This window comes from Polistes canadensis, unplaced genomic scaffold, assembly GCF_001313835.1.
Source record: "Polistes canadensis isolate GaletaPanama2010 unplaced genomic scaffold, ASM131383v1 scaffold_41, whole genome shotgun sequence".
In the NCBI taxonomy this organism is placed as follows: domain Eukaryota; kingdom Metazoa; phylum Arthropoda; class Insecta; order Hymenoptera; family Vespidae; genus Polistes; species Polistes canadensis.
Genome location: NW_014569588.1, coordinates 164,431 through 180,074, shown reverse-complemented (window position 1 = coordinate 180,074; position 15,644 = coordinate 164,431). Strand labels below are relative to the sequence as shown.

The window sequence follows — 15,644 nt, the reverse complement described above, 5'->3', positions numbered from 1 at the left end:
GTGTACGAGTTAATTGAAATGAATTATTATTATTATGCGAGTAATATATGAAAATCGATTGGATCAATATTTTTATTTTAGCCAGTAATATCGTCGGATTTGCTCGAACATTATTCCAAAAAAATAATCGAATTGATAGAAGTACATAAAAAGGAGGCTGAAGAACAATTGAAAGATTTTACGATTTATTCAAAATTAATCGACGAAACTGAACAGGAGGATATAGTCGAACCATTTATAAAATCTGATCCACCAAAATCATTCGAAGAATATTGCGAGATCGTTGAACATTATTATCGATTGAGTTGTAATCTTCCAATTATGTTAGATCGTACTTATTTTGGAAAACTTTTTGAAATTCGTAGGAAAGATCTAATCGATCATATAGTATTAGAAGCTGATCGTTTAAAAGAACTTTTACTCGCACATATGGTCGATGATTATCAACGAAATATGCGAGAGTGAGTATTAAAAAAAAAAACAAATAAAGAAAAAAGAAAAAGACAAGATTTGAAATTATTGATTAATTTAATATTTCTTGAAAATAATTTATATTCGTAATATAATATAACATTAGTATAGGAGAACATTATCAAAATATAGCGGATCGTGCATTGAGTATACCACCGAATACTTCTGAACTCGTTAAATTAAAAGAATTCATATATATTGCCGAAACCGAAACGATTTTTATCCTTGAAAGACAGTTGAAGGATTTAATAAAATATATTATCTTTATATCAGATTATTGGGTTCTTACGCCAGTTGAATTAAAGACAAACAACTTTGCTTTCCAATGGTAAATCTTTTTAATATCACGTATTCGTTACGTTCAACGATAAGAAATGTGTATTATTTAAGAAAAAAACAAAGAAACTTTTCTTATTCTACAGGTATCACAAGATATCTTCTATTTTCGAACAACATCGTGAGATAATAGCAAGCAAAACTGGAGAGTATCAGAAAATGTTGAAAGATAGAATAGAAAAATTCGAAAAAGATTTGGAAATTTACTCTAAGTATTGCAACGAGTTGCAATATTGGGGCAATATCGATGAAATCTATCGTTATCAGAAAAAGGCTAAAAGTTTGGAAAATAAAACAATAATAGCTATGGAAATGATCGATAGGTTTAACGAGGAGGAACAATTGTTCGATTGGGAAATGTCGCAATATCCGTTAAGGAAACAGGTAACCGAAATAGACAAAAAAAAGAAATAGAATAAAAGACTATAAATCGTATTTTTGTGTGAAATGAAAAAATCAAATGATTTTTATTTAAACGCGAACCTTCTTCTCGCTATATTAGATTGCCGATAAATTATCACCCTACAAAAAATTGTACGACGTTGGATGTGAATTTCTAACGAATCACGACACTTGGATGAATTCCATGATCGGTTTGCACGATCCGGAAAAAATAGAATCGGAAACTGGAACCGCGTATCGTACCGCGTATAAATTAGAAAAGATTATTCTCGAGCCTATAGCTAAAAAATTGGCGGAAATTGTGGTTAAAAGGATAGAAGACTTTAAAGAACACATACCGATTATAACGACGTTAGGAAATCCGTTTATGAAGAGTCGTCATTGGGAACAGGTTTCGGAAATTGTTGGATTCCCGATAAAAGTTGATAAAAATATGACATTGGCCAAGGTACGAATTGTTATTAATTATTATTTTGACGAAAAATATATATCATGAATATAATTTTTAATCGATTAACGTACAATTTGTGTCGAGATAGATTTTGGATTATGGTTTAGCCGATTACGTGAAAAAATTCGAAACAATTTCGGAATATGCTACGAAGGAAGGAAATTTGGAGAAAGCTTTGAACAAAATGTATTTGGATTGGTCAGACGTAGCGTTTACAGTTAATTCTTATCGCGATACTGGTACTTACGTTATAGCTAGTGTCGATGATATACAATTATTGTTGGACGATCATTTGACCAAAGCACAGACTATGAAAAATTCTCTTTACATCAAACCCTTTGAACAAGAAACCCTGTGAGTCATATTTAATTGACTTTTAAACTGGCAATAATATTTATGTTGAAAAATATTCATTGAAATTTGTGTATTCATTAGATTTGTATTATTATTTTTTACAGCGAATGGGAAACAAAATTACTTTTGTTGCAAGATATCATGGATTATTGGTTAGCCGTGCAATCAACTTGGATGTATCTCGAACCAATATTTTCTTCGCCAGATATTCAACAACAAATGCCGGAAGAAGGTAGACGATTCAGTGCTGTCGATAAGGTACATTTTTGTTTTCATTCATAATTGTTAATTGTTAGAAGAAAAAAAAAACTCATACACACATGCAAAATTTAATTTTATCGAAAAACAGATTTGGCGAGAGATCATGACAGCGGTTGTGATCGATCCAAAAGTTATGTCGGTTATACAAATCGAAAAGATGTTGGAACGTTTAAAGAAATGTACGAATTTACTCGATCTCGTGCAAAAAGGTTTGGTAGCTTATTTGGAGAAAAAGAGATTATACTTTGCTAGATTTTTCTTTTTATCGAACGACGAGTTATTAGAGATTTTATCGGAAACCAAAGATCCTACCAGGTAAATGGCGTGACAATTGAAAGAAAATAATTAATTATTTTTTATATTCTTAAGAGAGAAAAAATCTATGACCCGTCGTTAAATTTGATTTGAACGTCTGGTCTTGTTCCACAGAGTTCAACCGCATTTAAAGAAATGTTTCGAGGGTATTGCGAAACTTAGTTTCACGGATAAAATGGAAGCAACTGCGATGGAATCTTCGGAAGGTGAAATGGTCGTGTTAGAAGATATAATCGACACCGTTGCTGCACGGGGACAAGTAGAAAAGTGGCTTTTACAATTGGAGACTGTTATGAAGAAGAGCGTTAGGGCACAAGTAAATCATAACTGTTACTATTTAATCAATATTATTAGATAATGATACACTATTTGAATTTTTATTGGTTTAGTAATAGAACTATGCTAACTAAGATTATGATTGTTCCAGGTCATAGGGGCAAAAAATGCATTTGTAACTAAAGTTAGATCACTATGGACATTAGATTGGCCTGGTCAGACAATTTTATGTGTCAGCAAACTTTATTGGACGGCTCATACGACCGATGCATTTTCTTTTGGCCTTGACGGTCTTAAAAATTACATACAAATTTGTACGAATGAACTTAATGAAATTGTCTTGTTGGTACGCGGAACTTTGTCCAAACAAAATCGAACTACCTTGGGTGAAGAATCTTTTAATTGATAATTTCAAATTTATATATATCAGAAACAAATGTTTCCTTAATATCGCGTCATCTCAATAATTATATATTACATCTTTTTTCCTTTATTATTATTTTAGAAGCTTTGGTAACTTTAGACGTTCACGGAAGGGACGTTGTAACGGAATTATTTGAACAAGGAGTTACCGAAGCAACAAACTTTAAATGGCTTTCTCAAATGAGATATTATTGGACAGTTAGTATATATTATTTGTACTTTTTTAATTGTTATATTTTAAAATATAAATCTAATCATACACACACACACACACACATATTTCTTTTTATATATATTCACTCAATTATTGTAGAAAAAAAATTTGTGCGTGATGATGATAAACACGACATTGCAATACGCTTACGAGTATTTAGGAAATTCGTCGAGATTAGTGATAACACCATTGACAGATAGGTGTTACAGAACATTATTCGGTGCATTGCATTTAAATCTTGGTGGTGCACCGGAAGGTCCTGCTGGTACTGGTAAAACAGAAACCACGAAGGACATGGCAAAAGCTGTTGCCAAACAATGCGTTGTATTTAATTGTTCAGAAGGTTTGGATTACATAGCATTAGGAAAATTTTTCAAGGTAAAAGATTTGTTGTTATTTCATTGTTCAAAATCGTCACAGTCTATTTTATTGTTTAACATTTTAATCAGGGTTTGGCTGCGACCGGTGCTTGGTCTTGCTTCGACGAATTTAATCGAATCGATTTGGAAGTTCTCTCCGTCGTAGCTCAACAAATTTTAACGATACAACGAGCAATAAACGCTGCCAAAGAGACGCTAATCTTCGAGGGTACTGAATTGAAATTAGATCCAACTTGTGCTTGTTTCATTACAATGAATCCAGGTTACGCTGGGCGAACTGAATTACCTGACAATTTGAAAGCGCTTTTCAGACCGGTTGCTATGATGGTTAGTGGAAAATTAATAATTATAGAAAATAAACTAACTAAGAAAACTATATATATATATATAGTATACATATACTGAATGAAAATAATTATATTTAATTTTTATACAAGGTACCGGATTATGCTTTAATAGCAGAAAATACCCTATACTCTTATGGTTTCTATGAAGCTCGTCCATTATCCGTGAAAATTGCCATAGCCTACAGGCTTTGTTCCGAACAGTTATCCAGTCAAAATCATTATGATTATGGCATGAGAGCCGTGAAATCTGTTCTGATAGCTGCGGGCAATTTAAAGCTGAAGTATCCTGAAGAAAGCGAGGATATTTTAATGCTCCGTAGTATCAAGGACGTTAATCTACCCAAATTTCTTAATCAGGATATACCATTATTCTACGTAAGTAGATATGTTTGTGTGTGTGTGTTCGTCTATTATAAGCTTTAAATTTTATAAAATCAAAAGACTCTCCCCTCTTAAGTTGTACAGAAATTTCGTTGCTTTAATATATAATCATATATTGATAATATTTTATTTTTTATTTATTTATTTCAGGGTATTATGTCAGATCTTTTCCCAAACGTGACACTTCCTACGCCAGATTACACGCACTTGAACGAATGTACGCAAAAGGCTTGCGATAAAATGAATATTCAATGCGTTCCCGTATTTCTCGAAAAGATACAACAGATTTATGAAATGATGATCGTCAGGCATGGTTTCATGATCGTTGGTTTTCCATTTGGTGGTAAAACTACGGCGTATAGGGTATTAGCTGAAGCACTTAAATTATGCGAAGAACAGGTAAACATAATATTAATTATCACGGTGAATACTATGTTGTATTTAAATTATATATCAATGTATTTATTTAGAATCTTTTGGAAGAACACAAAGTAGAGATAATCGTGATTAATCCCAAAGCTATAACTATGGGCCAATTGTATGGCGAATTTGATCCTGTTTCTCACGAATGGAAGGATGGTATATTAGCAGTAAGCTATCGTGCTTTTGCTACTTCTACCAACGACAATCGCAAATGGTTGATCTTCGACGGACCCATCGACGCATTTTGGATCGAAAGTATGAACACGGTTTTGGATGATAATAAAAAATTATGTCTTATGAGCGGTGAAATTATCCAATTGGCATCAACTACCAATTTACTTTTTGAACCGATGGATCTCGAAGCTGCTTCCCCGGCAACAGTATCACGTTGCGGTAATTTCAACCATTTTCCTTCTCTTCCACGCGTCGTGATACTTTTTATCTGAAAATAATAAGTTATATTTTGTGGGTAACTAGGTATGATTTATATGGAACCCAGTGCGTTAGGATGGAATCCATTATTAAAATCATGGATTGCTATGACTCCTGAAAAAATAGATCCTTGGTTAAAGAATTTCCTTTACAAATCATTGTTCATGAGATTTTGTAAACCATTGTTCCGTTTCTTACGTCGCGGTAATTTAAAGGTATATATATGTATATATATATATATATATCATTTATCATTTTATTTGTGTATATAATATTATTGAAAATGATTAAATAGAATTTTGGATTGATAGGAATTGTGTCCGATGCCAGATTCGAATCATTTGCGATCGATTACGTATCTGATGGATTGTTTCATCGAAGAATATCGGGATGAGAAAATAGCCAAACGTATCGATGAATACGATCTTCGTGCTCAAATAGAGGTAAATGATATTTAATTGAACTTGGATAATAATTCGTCGTATAATTTGTGAGATTTATTCGATAAAACAATATACGATGATAACAGGGATCATTTTTCTTCTCTTGTATCTGGGCAATGGGTGGTACTTTGGAAGCAAGTTCCAGAGAACAATTCAGTATACTATTCCGTGGCTTTATGGAAAAAGAATTTCCATTATCTCTGATGGAAATGTATCGTATAGAAGAAGCGATACCACAACCAGAAAAACCATACATATTCGTGATGCCTAAGGATCATCTTGTCTTTGATTACAGATTCATTAAAGAGGTTAATAAACCATTGAATTTATACAACATAGTTTTAATCGATATATAAATATATAAAATGATTATACTTTTTTAGGGTAAAGGGAAATGGAAATTATGGTCGGACGAATTAATGAACGTACCACCAATACCTCGTGACATTCCAGTCAATCAAATAATTGTTCCAACTGTTGAAACAATACGTTATACGGCACTTTTCAAGCTTTTGGTACAACACGAGAAACCTGTTCTTTTTGTCGGACCAACGGGTACGGGGAAATCCGTTTACATTATTGATTTCTTATTAAAGAAGAATAATCCTGCCGTTAACAAGCCATTATTCATCAATTTTTCTGCCCAAACAACGGCAAATCAAACACAAGAAATAATAATGAGCAAGCTTGACAGAAGACGGAAAGGTGTATACGGTCCTCCGGTTGGTAAACGATGGATTATTTTTGTCGATGACTTATCGATGCCGTTGAAAGAAACTTATGGCGCACAACCACCGATAGAATTGCTTCGTCAAATGTTGGATCATTGGCAATGGTAATAAAAAATTATCTTTAACGAAAGTGTTAATGGTAATTAAAAACAAATCTTTAGCAAAAGTTAGATTATTTATAATTTTCTTATTTTTTGTTTTGTTTTTTTTTCATAAACGTAGGTACGATTTAAAAGAAATAATACCAATTAAATTAATCGAATTACAATTGATGTGTGCTATGTCACCGCCTATTGGTGGTGGTAAGGATATCACTCCACGATTCAAAAGACACTTTTTTACCTTAACGATATCCGATTTCGAGGATGACGTTATGATTATGATATTCAGTAAAATTATATTATGGCATCTTGATACAAGGTCGGTGAATTATTTTTTTAACATCATCATCATCATCATTTGCATTTACAATAACGTTCATTTTGTTTTCATTTATTTAGAGGTTTCAGCAAAGAATTTGATCCGTGTATCGATCAGATTGTTTTAGCAACTTTAAATATTTATAAAGAAAGTCTTCAAAATCTTTTACCAACACCAGCTAAGTGTCATTATTTGTTCAATTTACGAGATTTTTCCAGAGTCATACAGGTTTATAATAATAATAATTGTTTCATTTATATATAGATCAAAATAATAAATCAATTTATTTTTAGATAAATTTTCTAAATTTCCTATTAAATATAATTATGCATATAATATTTATTAAATTTAGGGAATACTCCTGTCCGTTCCCGAAGCAATGTCTACTTTGACAAGTATGAAAAGATTATGGGTTCATGAGATATTACGCGTTTTTGGTGATAGATTGGTCGATGATTTGGATATGAATTGGTTAATCGAACAATTGCATTTGACATTGAACAAACATATGGAAATCTCGATGGAAGAATTGTTCGAAGATTTTCTTCAAGATGGTTCAACTGACAAGGTATTATATATATATGCGCATATTGTTTATATATATATATATATATAAACAATTATGATCAATGTATTTTATTATTTCATAAGAATTTATCTGATTCTCATAATCTCAGATCACCGAATACGAATTGAGAAAATTATTGTATTGCGATTTTGCTGATACAAAAGTTGACGTACGTGTGTACAAGGAAGTAACTGATTTGGAACAATTGCGAGAAATAGTGGAAAATTTTTTAACGGAATATAATACTATGTCGAAGAAACCAATGCAATTAGTCTTGTTCCGGTTAGAATTCGTTGCAATTAATTAAAATCAACAAACGTTTCGAACAATATTCACTTGAAAATGTATATTTTCTGTATGGGTACAGTTTTGCCATAGAACATTTATCAAAAATCTCACGGATCATCAAGCAACCAAGGAGTCATGCACTTTTAGTTGGTGTCGGTGGTTCAGGAAGAGAATCGTTGACCAGATTGGCCTCGCACATTTGCGATTACGACGTTTTTCAAGTTGAGATTAGCAAGCAATATGGCGTTAACGAATGGCATGAGGATATAAAAGCGATCATGCGTAAAGCAACTGCCACAGAATTACATTCAACGTTTCTTTTCAACGATGTTCAAATAAAAGAGGAAAGCTTTTTAGAAGATATCAGCAATATGCTGAATTCTGGAGAAGTATATTGTTATATATATACAGTGAAGAGAGAAATAATTGATCAAAAAAAAAATGGTGATTTATATTTAATGATTCATTTTTATAGGTACCTAACATATTCAATAACGAAGAAAAAGCTGAAATTTGCGAGAAAATGAGACAAATCGATCGACAACGGGACCGAGCTTATCAAACCGATGGTAGTTTGGTTGCGTTATTTAATTTGTTCGTTCAAATAGCACGCGATCAGCTTCACATCGTTGTCGCCATGTCACCGATCGGTGATGGTTTTAGAAATCGAATTAGGAAGTTTCCAGCTTTGGTTAATTGCTGTACCATCGACTGGCTTCAAGTATATATATTAACAAAAATAAATATTTCATTCATTCAAATTAATTTCATATCCGTTAACGGAATTTTTATTATACCCTTGTTATATATTTATTCGAGGCATGGCCAGAGGACGCGTTGATAGCAGTTGCAACGAGATTTTTATCCGAAATCGAATTATCCGATCACGAGAAACAAGTTGGAATAGACATGTGTCGTTTCTTTCACATGTCAACAGAAAAATTGAGCGTTGAATTTTGGATACGTCTCAGCAGGCACAACTATGTAACACCGACGTCTTATCTCGAGATGATCAATACCTTCAAGGACCTTTTAAACAAGAAAAGACGGTAAACATATATTAGAATCAGATATTTCAATTTGTTTTTCTCTCTCTCTCTCTCTCTCTCTCTCCCTCTCCAAAAACAATATATTTTATTTCAAATGAAATAATTCTTTATATGACAACAGAGAAATATTACTCTCCAAAGCAAGATACGAGGGTGGTTTGGGTAGATTAGACGGTACGCAACAACAGGTCACCGATATGCAAGAAACTTTAAGAAAATTGCAGCCTCAATTGGTAACTGCTACTCAGGACGTTCAAAAAATGTTGATTGACATTGAAAAAGAAAATCAAGAGGTGGCAGAATTTGAGAAAATAGTTAAACTCGACGAAGCAGCGGCCCAGGTTGTGAACGGAGATAAAAATGAAAAATAAATCATTGAAATCGTTGATATATATATTGTCGAAAATTGCGTCATTGAAAGTTATCTTTGTTGTAGGCCGTCGCTGACGAAGCAGCAGCAATTAAAGCGGAATGCGACGCGAATTTAGCAGAAGCAATGCCATTTTTGTTAACTGCTCAGGCAGCTCTCGATACTTTAACTTTATCTGATATCGCAGTAGTCAAAGCTATGAAACATCCGCCCTATGGTGTTAAACTTATCGTCGAAAGTGTTTGCGTTCTTAGGGTATACATTGTTCAGTTTAATATTAATCTTAAATCGAACATAATCTCGTCGTTTCTATATTATTATATGTTAGAACTTATTCGCATTGTTCATATAGATGATCATTATATTTGTAGGAAATAAAACCAGATAGAATACAAACGAAGGAAGGTGTAACGGAAGATTATTGGAAGGCTGCTTTAAGAATGCTCAGCGATACTAAATTTCTTGATTCGTTGTTGAACTTTGACAAAGATAATATCCCCCAGAAAGTGATAGAAAATATTAGGAAAAATTATTTGACAAAACCCGAATTTGATCCGGAAAAAATGAAAAAAGTATCCAATGCGTGCGAGGGACTTTGTCGATGGATTATAGCTATGTCGGAATACGACAAAATAGCAAAAGTGGTTGCACCGAAAAAAAAAGCTTTGGCAGAAGCTGAAGCAACTTATGGAGAAGCATTAGATGCATTGAATTTAAAACGGCAACAATTGAAAGAAGTTCAAGTATATATTGTTCAAATAATCACAAATTTATTTTTCTACGTTGTACTTTTCTTTCATTATTATTATTATTATTATTATTGTCATTGCCAGGACAAATTGGCTGCTCTCGAAGATTTGTTGAATCAAAGAAAGGCAGAATTTCAGGCAATGTCCGATCAGGTCACCGATTGCGAAGTAAAAATAAAACGTGCGGAAGAACTTATTGGCGGATTGGGTGGAGAATACACTCGTTGGTCGCAATGTGCTCAAGAACTCGGGGAAAGGTATAGACAATCGTTTTATATTTTTTTAATTGAAAGCAAGATGAAGATCGTATTTAACTAAAGGAGTATGAAAATGTATTTTAAAGTTAATTAATATCCTTTATAAAACGTTGATTTATTTGTTATTGTTAGTTCATTGTTCTCTCTGAATTTAATTTCATGTTTTATTGTCAATTTTATAAACGAGAAAGTTTTATACAATTTCTTTTTTACGTTAATTAAATTGTTCGTAGATATTATCGACTAACCGGAGACGTTATTATTGCTTCTGGAGTGATCGCATATCTCGGCCCATTTACAATGCCATATCGTGTACGTCAGGTCGCAGAATGGATAGAACTATGCACTAGTTTGAAAGTTGTATGCACTAAAGATTTTCAATTGCGAGATGTTCTAGGTGATCCTGTTTTAATTAGAGATTGGAATATATTTGGATTACCGAGTGACGTGTTTTCCGTTGACAATGGTATCATTGTTACGTAAGTATACGCGTGAACCCCATCATCAATATATTATTATTATTATTATTATTATTTCATACATTGAAATTGCAATTCGGTGTTATAGAAATGCTAGAAGATGGCCATTGATGATAGATCCTCAGAATCAAGCTAATAAATGGATCAAAAATATGGAAAAAACTAATAATCTCAGTATCATTCGATTAACACAAATGGATTACATAAGAGTTTTAGAAAATGCTATTCAATTTGGGCAGCCTGTTTTATTAGAAAACATTGAGGAAGAATTGGACGCTGTTTTAGAACCTATCCTTTTAAAACAAACGTTCAAACAAAGTGGTGCTTTGTGTATTAGATTAGGCGATACCGTTGTTGAATATAATAGTAATTTTAGGTAAGCTTTTATCATTTAATTAATATTAAAACCGCGAGTACCCTCGCGTATGCTCTTTCAATATTTTCTTTTTTTTTTTTTGTAGACTCTACATAACAACAAAATTAAGAAATCCTCATTACTTACCGGAAATAGCGGTGAAGGTTACTTTGGTAAACTTTGTAATTACTCCGGAAGGATTGGAGGATCAATTACTTGGCATAGTTGTTGCTAAAGAAAGGCCGGATTTGGAAACTGAAAAGAATGCACTCATTTTACAGAGTGCCATGAATAAAAGGTAATTTTCATTGCTATCATTTTTTATTTTTTTTCCATTTATTTATATCGTGCGTAACTTTTATTCGAAATTTATATATATATATATGTATATATCCAGATTATTGAAGGAAACGGAGGATAAAATTTTAGAAGTATTGTCAGTAGCCGAAGGTAATATTCTTGAAGATGAAGAGGCAATCGATATATTAACGTCATCTAAAAATTTGAGCGACGATATTCACGTGAAACAGGCGGCAACCGAGGTTACTGAAAAGTCGATCGATGCTGCTAGACTTCAATATACACCAATTGCTATTCATTCTACCGTATTATTTTTCACTATAGGTATGACTCGTGAAATATATATATATAATACGAAATGATTTATTTTCGTTAGTTAACTTATTAAATTATTTTATTTGACAGCTATATTAGCAAATATAGATCCGATGTATCAATATTCATTAGTATGGTTCGTTAATCTTTATAACATGGCAATTGAAAATACAGATCCTGCGGATAATTTGGAAGAACGTTTGAAAGATCTCATCGAGTATTTCACTTATTCGCTTTATTTAAATATATGCAGATCCCTGTTCGAAAAGGATAAACTATTGTTTTCATTGCTTCTCGTTATTAATTTGTTGAAACAACAAGAAAAACTTCCCATATCTCAATGGATTTTTCTTTTAACGGGTGGAGTTGGTCTTGATAATCCTTACGTTAATCCAACCGCATGGTTGCCTGTTAAACAATGGGACGAATTATGTAGGCTTGACAAAGTCGAGGGATTTATTGTGAGATATTATTTAAATATTATTTACAAATTCGAAAGATATAGAGTGAAAAAAATAAATAAATAAAAATTAATATTCGCGAACATTTATATGAATTTCGAATCATTCAGGGTATTAGAGAAAATTTTATCGAGAAAAGTAAAGAATGGAAGGCAGTGTTCGATTCGAAGGAACCGCAAAATACGAAACTACCAGTTCCATATGACGATATCAATTTGTTTCAAAGACTCCTGGTATTGAGATGCGTTAGACCGGATAAAATCATACCAGCTGTACAGAATTTCATCGAAGGTTTATATACATTTTCCATTGATCATTCGGTTCTAATCAATTATTGAGTTGAACGTTAAAATAGTTATTTTTAGTTGAACTTGGTCCAAAATTTGTCGAGGCACCTACGTTCGATTTAGTTTCATCATATGCCGATTCGAATAATTGCATTCCATTGATATTTGTGTTAACTCCTGGAGCCGATCCAGCTCAAGTGTTGCTAAAATTTGCCGACGATCAAGGCTACGGAGCAAATCGATTATTTTATTTGTCTTTGGGACAAGGTAAAAAAAAGAAACAATATTCACTTATTTATTATATTAGAATTTTAGAAAAAAAAAACAATCTTTATTCCTTTTCCGTTAACTTCTATTACTTTCATTGTGCTTTCATTATTCAGGTCAAGGACCAATCGCTGAGGAATTAATAGAAGACGGTGTTGTTTATGGTCATTGGGTGGTCTTACAGAACTGTCACCTCGCCAAGAGCTGGATGCCAACCTTGGAAAGGATTTGCGAAGGTTTCATGCCTGATGCAATACATTCGGAATTTCGATTATGGTTAACCAGTTATCCAGCAGAACATTTTCCCGTTTCGGTTCTTCAAAACGGTATTAAAATGACGAACGAACCTCCCAAAGGGTTGAGAGCTAACATCATTCGATCCTACACGAATGATCCGATAAATGATCCTGACTTTTTTGAATCCTGTAGTAAAAATGAAACTTTTAAAAAATTACTCTACTCGTTATGCTTCTTTCACGCAATCGTACAAGAAAGAAGAAATTTCGGTCCTATCGGTTGGAACATACCTTATGAATTTAATGAAACGGATTTGAGAATAAGCGTTTTACAGTTGCACATGTTTTTAAACGAGTACGAAGAAATACCATTTGAAGCACTCAAGTATCTTACCGGAGAATGTAATTATGGCGGTAGGGTTACCGACGAATGGGATCGTAGAACATTGATTACCATTTTAAAAATATTCTATTGCGAGTAAGTGTTTAAACAATTTTGTTCCTTCATTGAACAAATATATTTTCATTTGAATTTTGTATTTATTTAACTCATAGAGAAATATTCGGAGAAAACGTTTATTACTTCGACCCCGCTTCGAAGATTTATTATTGTCCAGCAGTTAGAGAATACGAGGCCTATGTGGAATACACAAAAAATCTTCCATTGATCACCGCCCCAAGTGTTTTTGGAATGAACGAAAATGCGGATATTATTAAAGATCAGCACGAAACTTCGTTGCTTTTCTCTTCTCTTTTATTAACTCAGGTAAAATCGATTGCAATACACTATCGTTCATTTTAACTTTAATAATAATATTGAATTATTTAATTCTCACCAATTTATAAGGATCGTCTGGTACGTATATTTATTTTTTATTTTTATTTTAAATTATTTATTTTTCTATTTGTTTACTTTTAATCACGTTTTCGCAAATATTTTAACACGCAGGATCTATGGGAAATAAGGGTAAATATTATTTTTCTCGTATGCAAAAAGAAGAAATTCGATTGATCCATATTTTTCGAATGAAAAAAAAAAAAGAAACTTCTCGAATATGATAAGACGCAAAAATAGATTAAACGAGTTTGCACGCAACTGAACGATAAATTTTCTTACGTCGCTTTAACAGGAGACGGTTAAAACTGGAACTGGGGCGATGTCGAACGACGAGATAGTCTTTAACGTGTCTGCTGATATTTTGAGTAGACTTCCAGTGGATTATGATCTTCAAGTAGCGATCGAAAAATATCCAGTGTCCTATAGTCAAAGCATGAACACCGTATTGGTACAGGAAATGGGTCGTTTCAATAAATTATTGAGCTGCATACGAAGCAGCTTGATCAATATTCAAAGAGCCATAAAAGGTCCTTCATTTTTTGTCCCTTTTTTTTCCATAATCAATCGTAAAAAATTGTCTCCATTTCGTATCGTTGGCCATTTTTAAATTTGATAATCATCTCGTCGTCGTTAGGTCTCATCGTTATGTCTTTCGAACTGGAAGATATTTATGGAACAATATTGACCGGTAAAATACCGTCCTATTGGATGCAACATTCCTATCCTTCTCTAAAACCTCTCGGTAGTTACATAAATGACTTTTTACAACGTTTAATTTTTCTACAGGTAACTCTTACCGCAAGACTATCAATTTCGGTATGTAAAACGATAAATTTTGTATTATATCATCGCTTTATTAATTTGCTTCACAGAAATGGTACGACGAAGGTCCCCCTACGGCTTTCTGGTTATCAGGATTTTATTTTACTCAAGCATTTTTAACCGGCAGCAGGCAGAACTATGCGAGAAAATATAGTATACCTATCGATCATTTGGTTTATGACTTCATTATTCTCAAAGAAACTGTTTTTAATACACCACCCGACGATGGTGTTTATATTTACGGATTATTTTTGGATGGCGCTAGATTTGATAAAAAAAATATGAAATTGGAGGAAAGCATACCCAAAGTTCTTTACGACAATATGCCTTTTGTAAATATATTTCATATAATATACATAATATATCTGATTATATTAATTTTTTATTGATATTTGAATGAAAATAATGATATATTATTTTTATTCGGTTTTCTTTTATGTTGCTTTTTGCGCCTTACTCTGTATTACGTACGTACGCCTCTAGTCGTTGCTTTTTATGGATTATGTAACAAGTCTAACGCGTGTAATATTAAACTTTATTTGCAATTGAATAGATGACGTGTCATGCACGAGCAATCGCTTTAAACGAGTCATAATTTTTAAATACGTTATTTCTTTCAGATGTGGTTACTACCAACGAAAACAGAGGATATCAAGGAAAGACAAATTTATACATGTCCTGTTTATAAAACAAGCGAACGTCGGGGAATATTATCGACTACAGGACATTCGACAAATTTTGTTATAGCTATATGGTTACCTACAATAATGCCATCGGAACATTGGATTATGCGAGGAGTTGCAATGCTTTGTCAATTATCAGAATAAAAACATTTTATTATCAATTAAGGCGGGCTTATTTAAATTTTCGTCATGAAAAATATCGATATTTGTCTACCCAATCGACAGAGGGTGCTGTAGACTGTTAGAACCTGATTAGTCGA

The 15,644-nt window shown here is 32.7% G+C and overlaps 1 protein-coding gene across 1 annotated transcript; it reads left to right on the top strand.

Annotated features, from left to right (window-relative positions):
- The first annotated feature begins 439 nt into the window (after positions 1–439).
- Positions 440–15,545, top strand: LOC106784833 (dynein heavy chain 7, axonemal-like). The gene is made up of 45 exons (XM_014744769.1): positions 440–461; positions 578–799; positions 894–1,191; positions 1,310–1,657; positions 1,749–2,014; positions 2,119–2,272; positions 2,364–2,590; positions 2,705–2,906; positions 3,018–3,252; positions 3,372–3,487; positions 3,603–3,881; positions 3,953–4,210; positions 4,321–4,605; positions 4,762–5,010; positions 5,082–5,427; positions 5,512–5,681; positions 5,778–5,909; positions 5,996–6,217; positions 6,293–6,744; positions 6,863–7,060; positions 7,141–7,288; positions 7,413–7,628; positions 7,738–7,910; positions 7,996–8,305; positions 8,392–8,637; positions 8,736–8,965; positions 9,087–9,306; positions 9,402–9,590; positions 9,707–10,078; positions 10,169–10,341; positions 10,575–10,820; positions 10,909–11,196; positions 11,282–11,473; positions 11,573–11,799; positions 11,881–12,251; positions 12,362–12,542; positions 12,617–12,805; positions 12,922–13,519; positions 13,597–13,807; positions 13,889–13,897; positions 13,991–14,008; positions 14,172–14,406; positions 14,514–14,665; positions 14,752–15,033; positions 15,322–15,545. Exons 1-45 carry the CDS (start codon positions 454–456, stop codon positions 15,526–15,528), a joined length of 10,350 nt encoding a protein of 3,449 aa, XP_014600255.1. The 5' UTR covers positions 440–453; the 3' UTR covers positions 15,529–15,545.
- Positions 15,546–15,644: the final 99 nt, after the last annotated feature.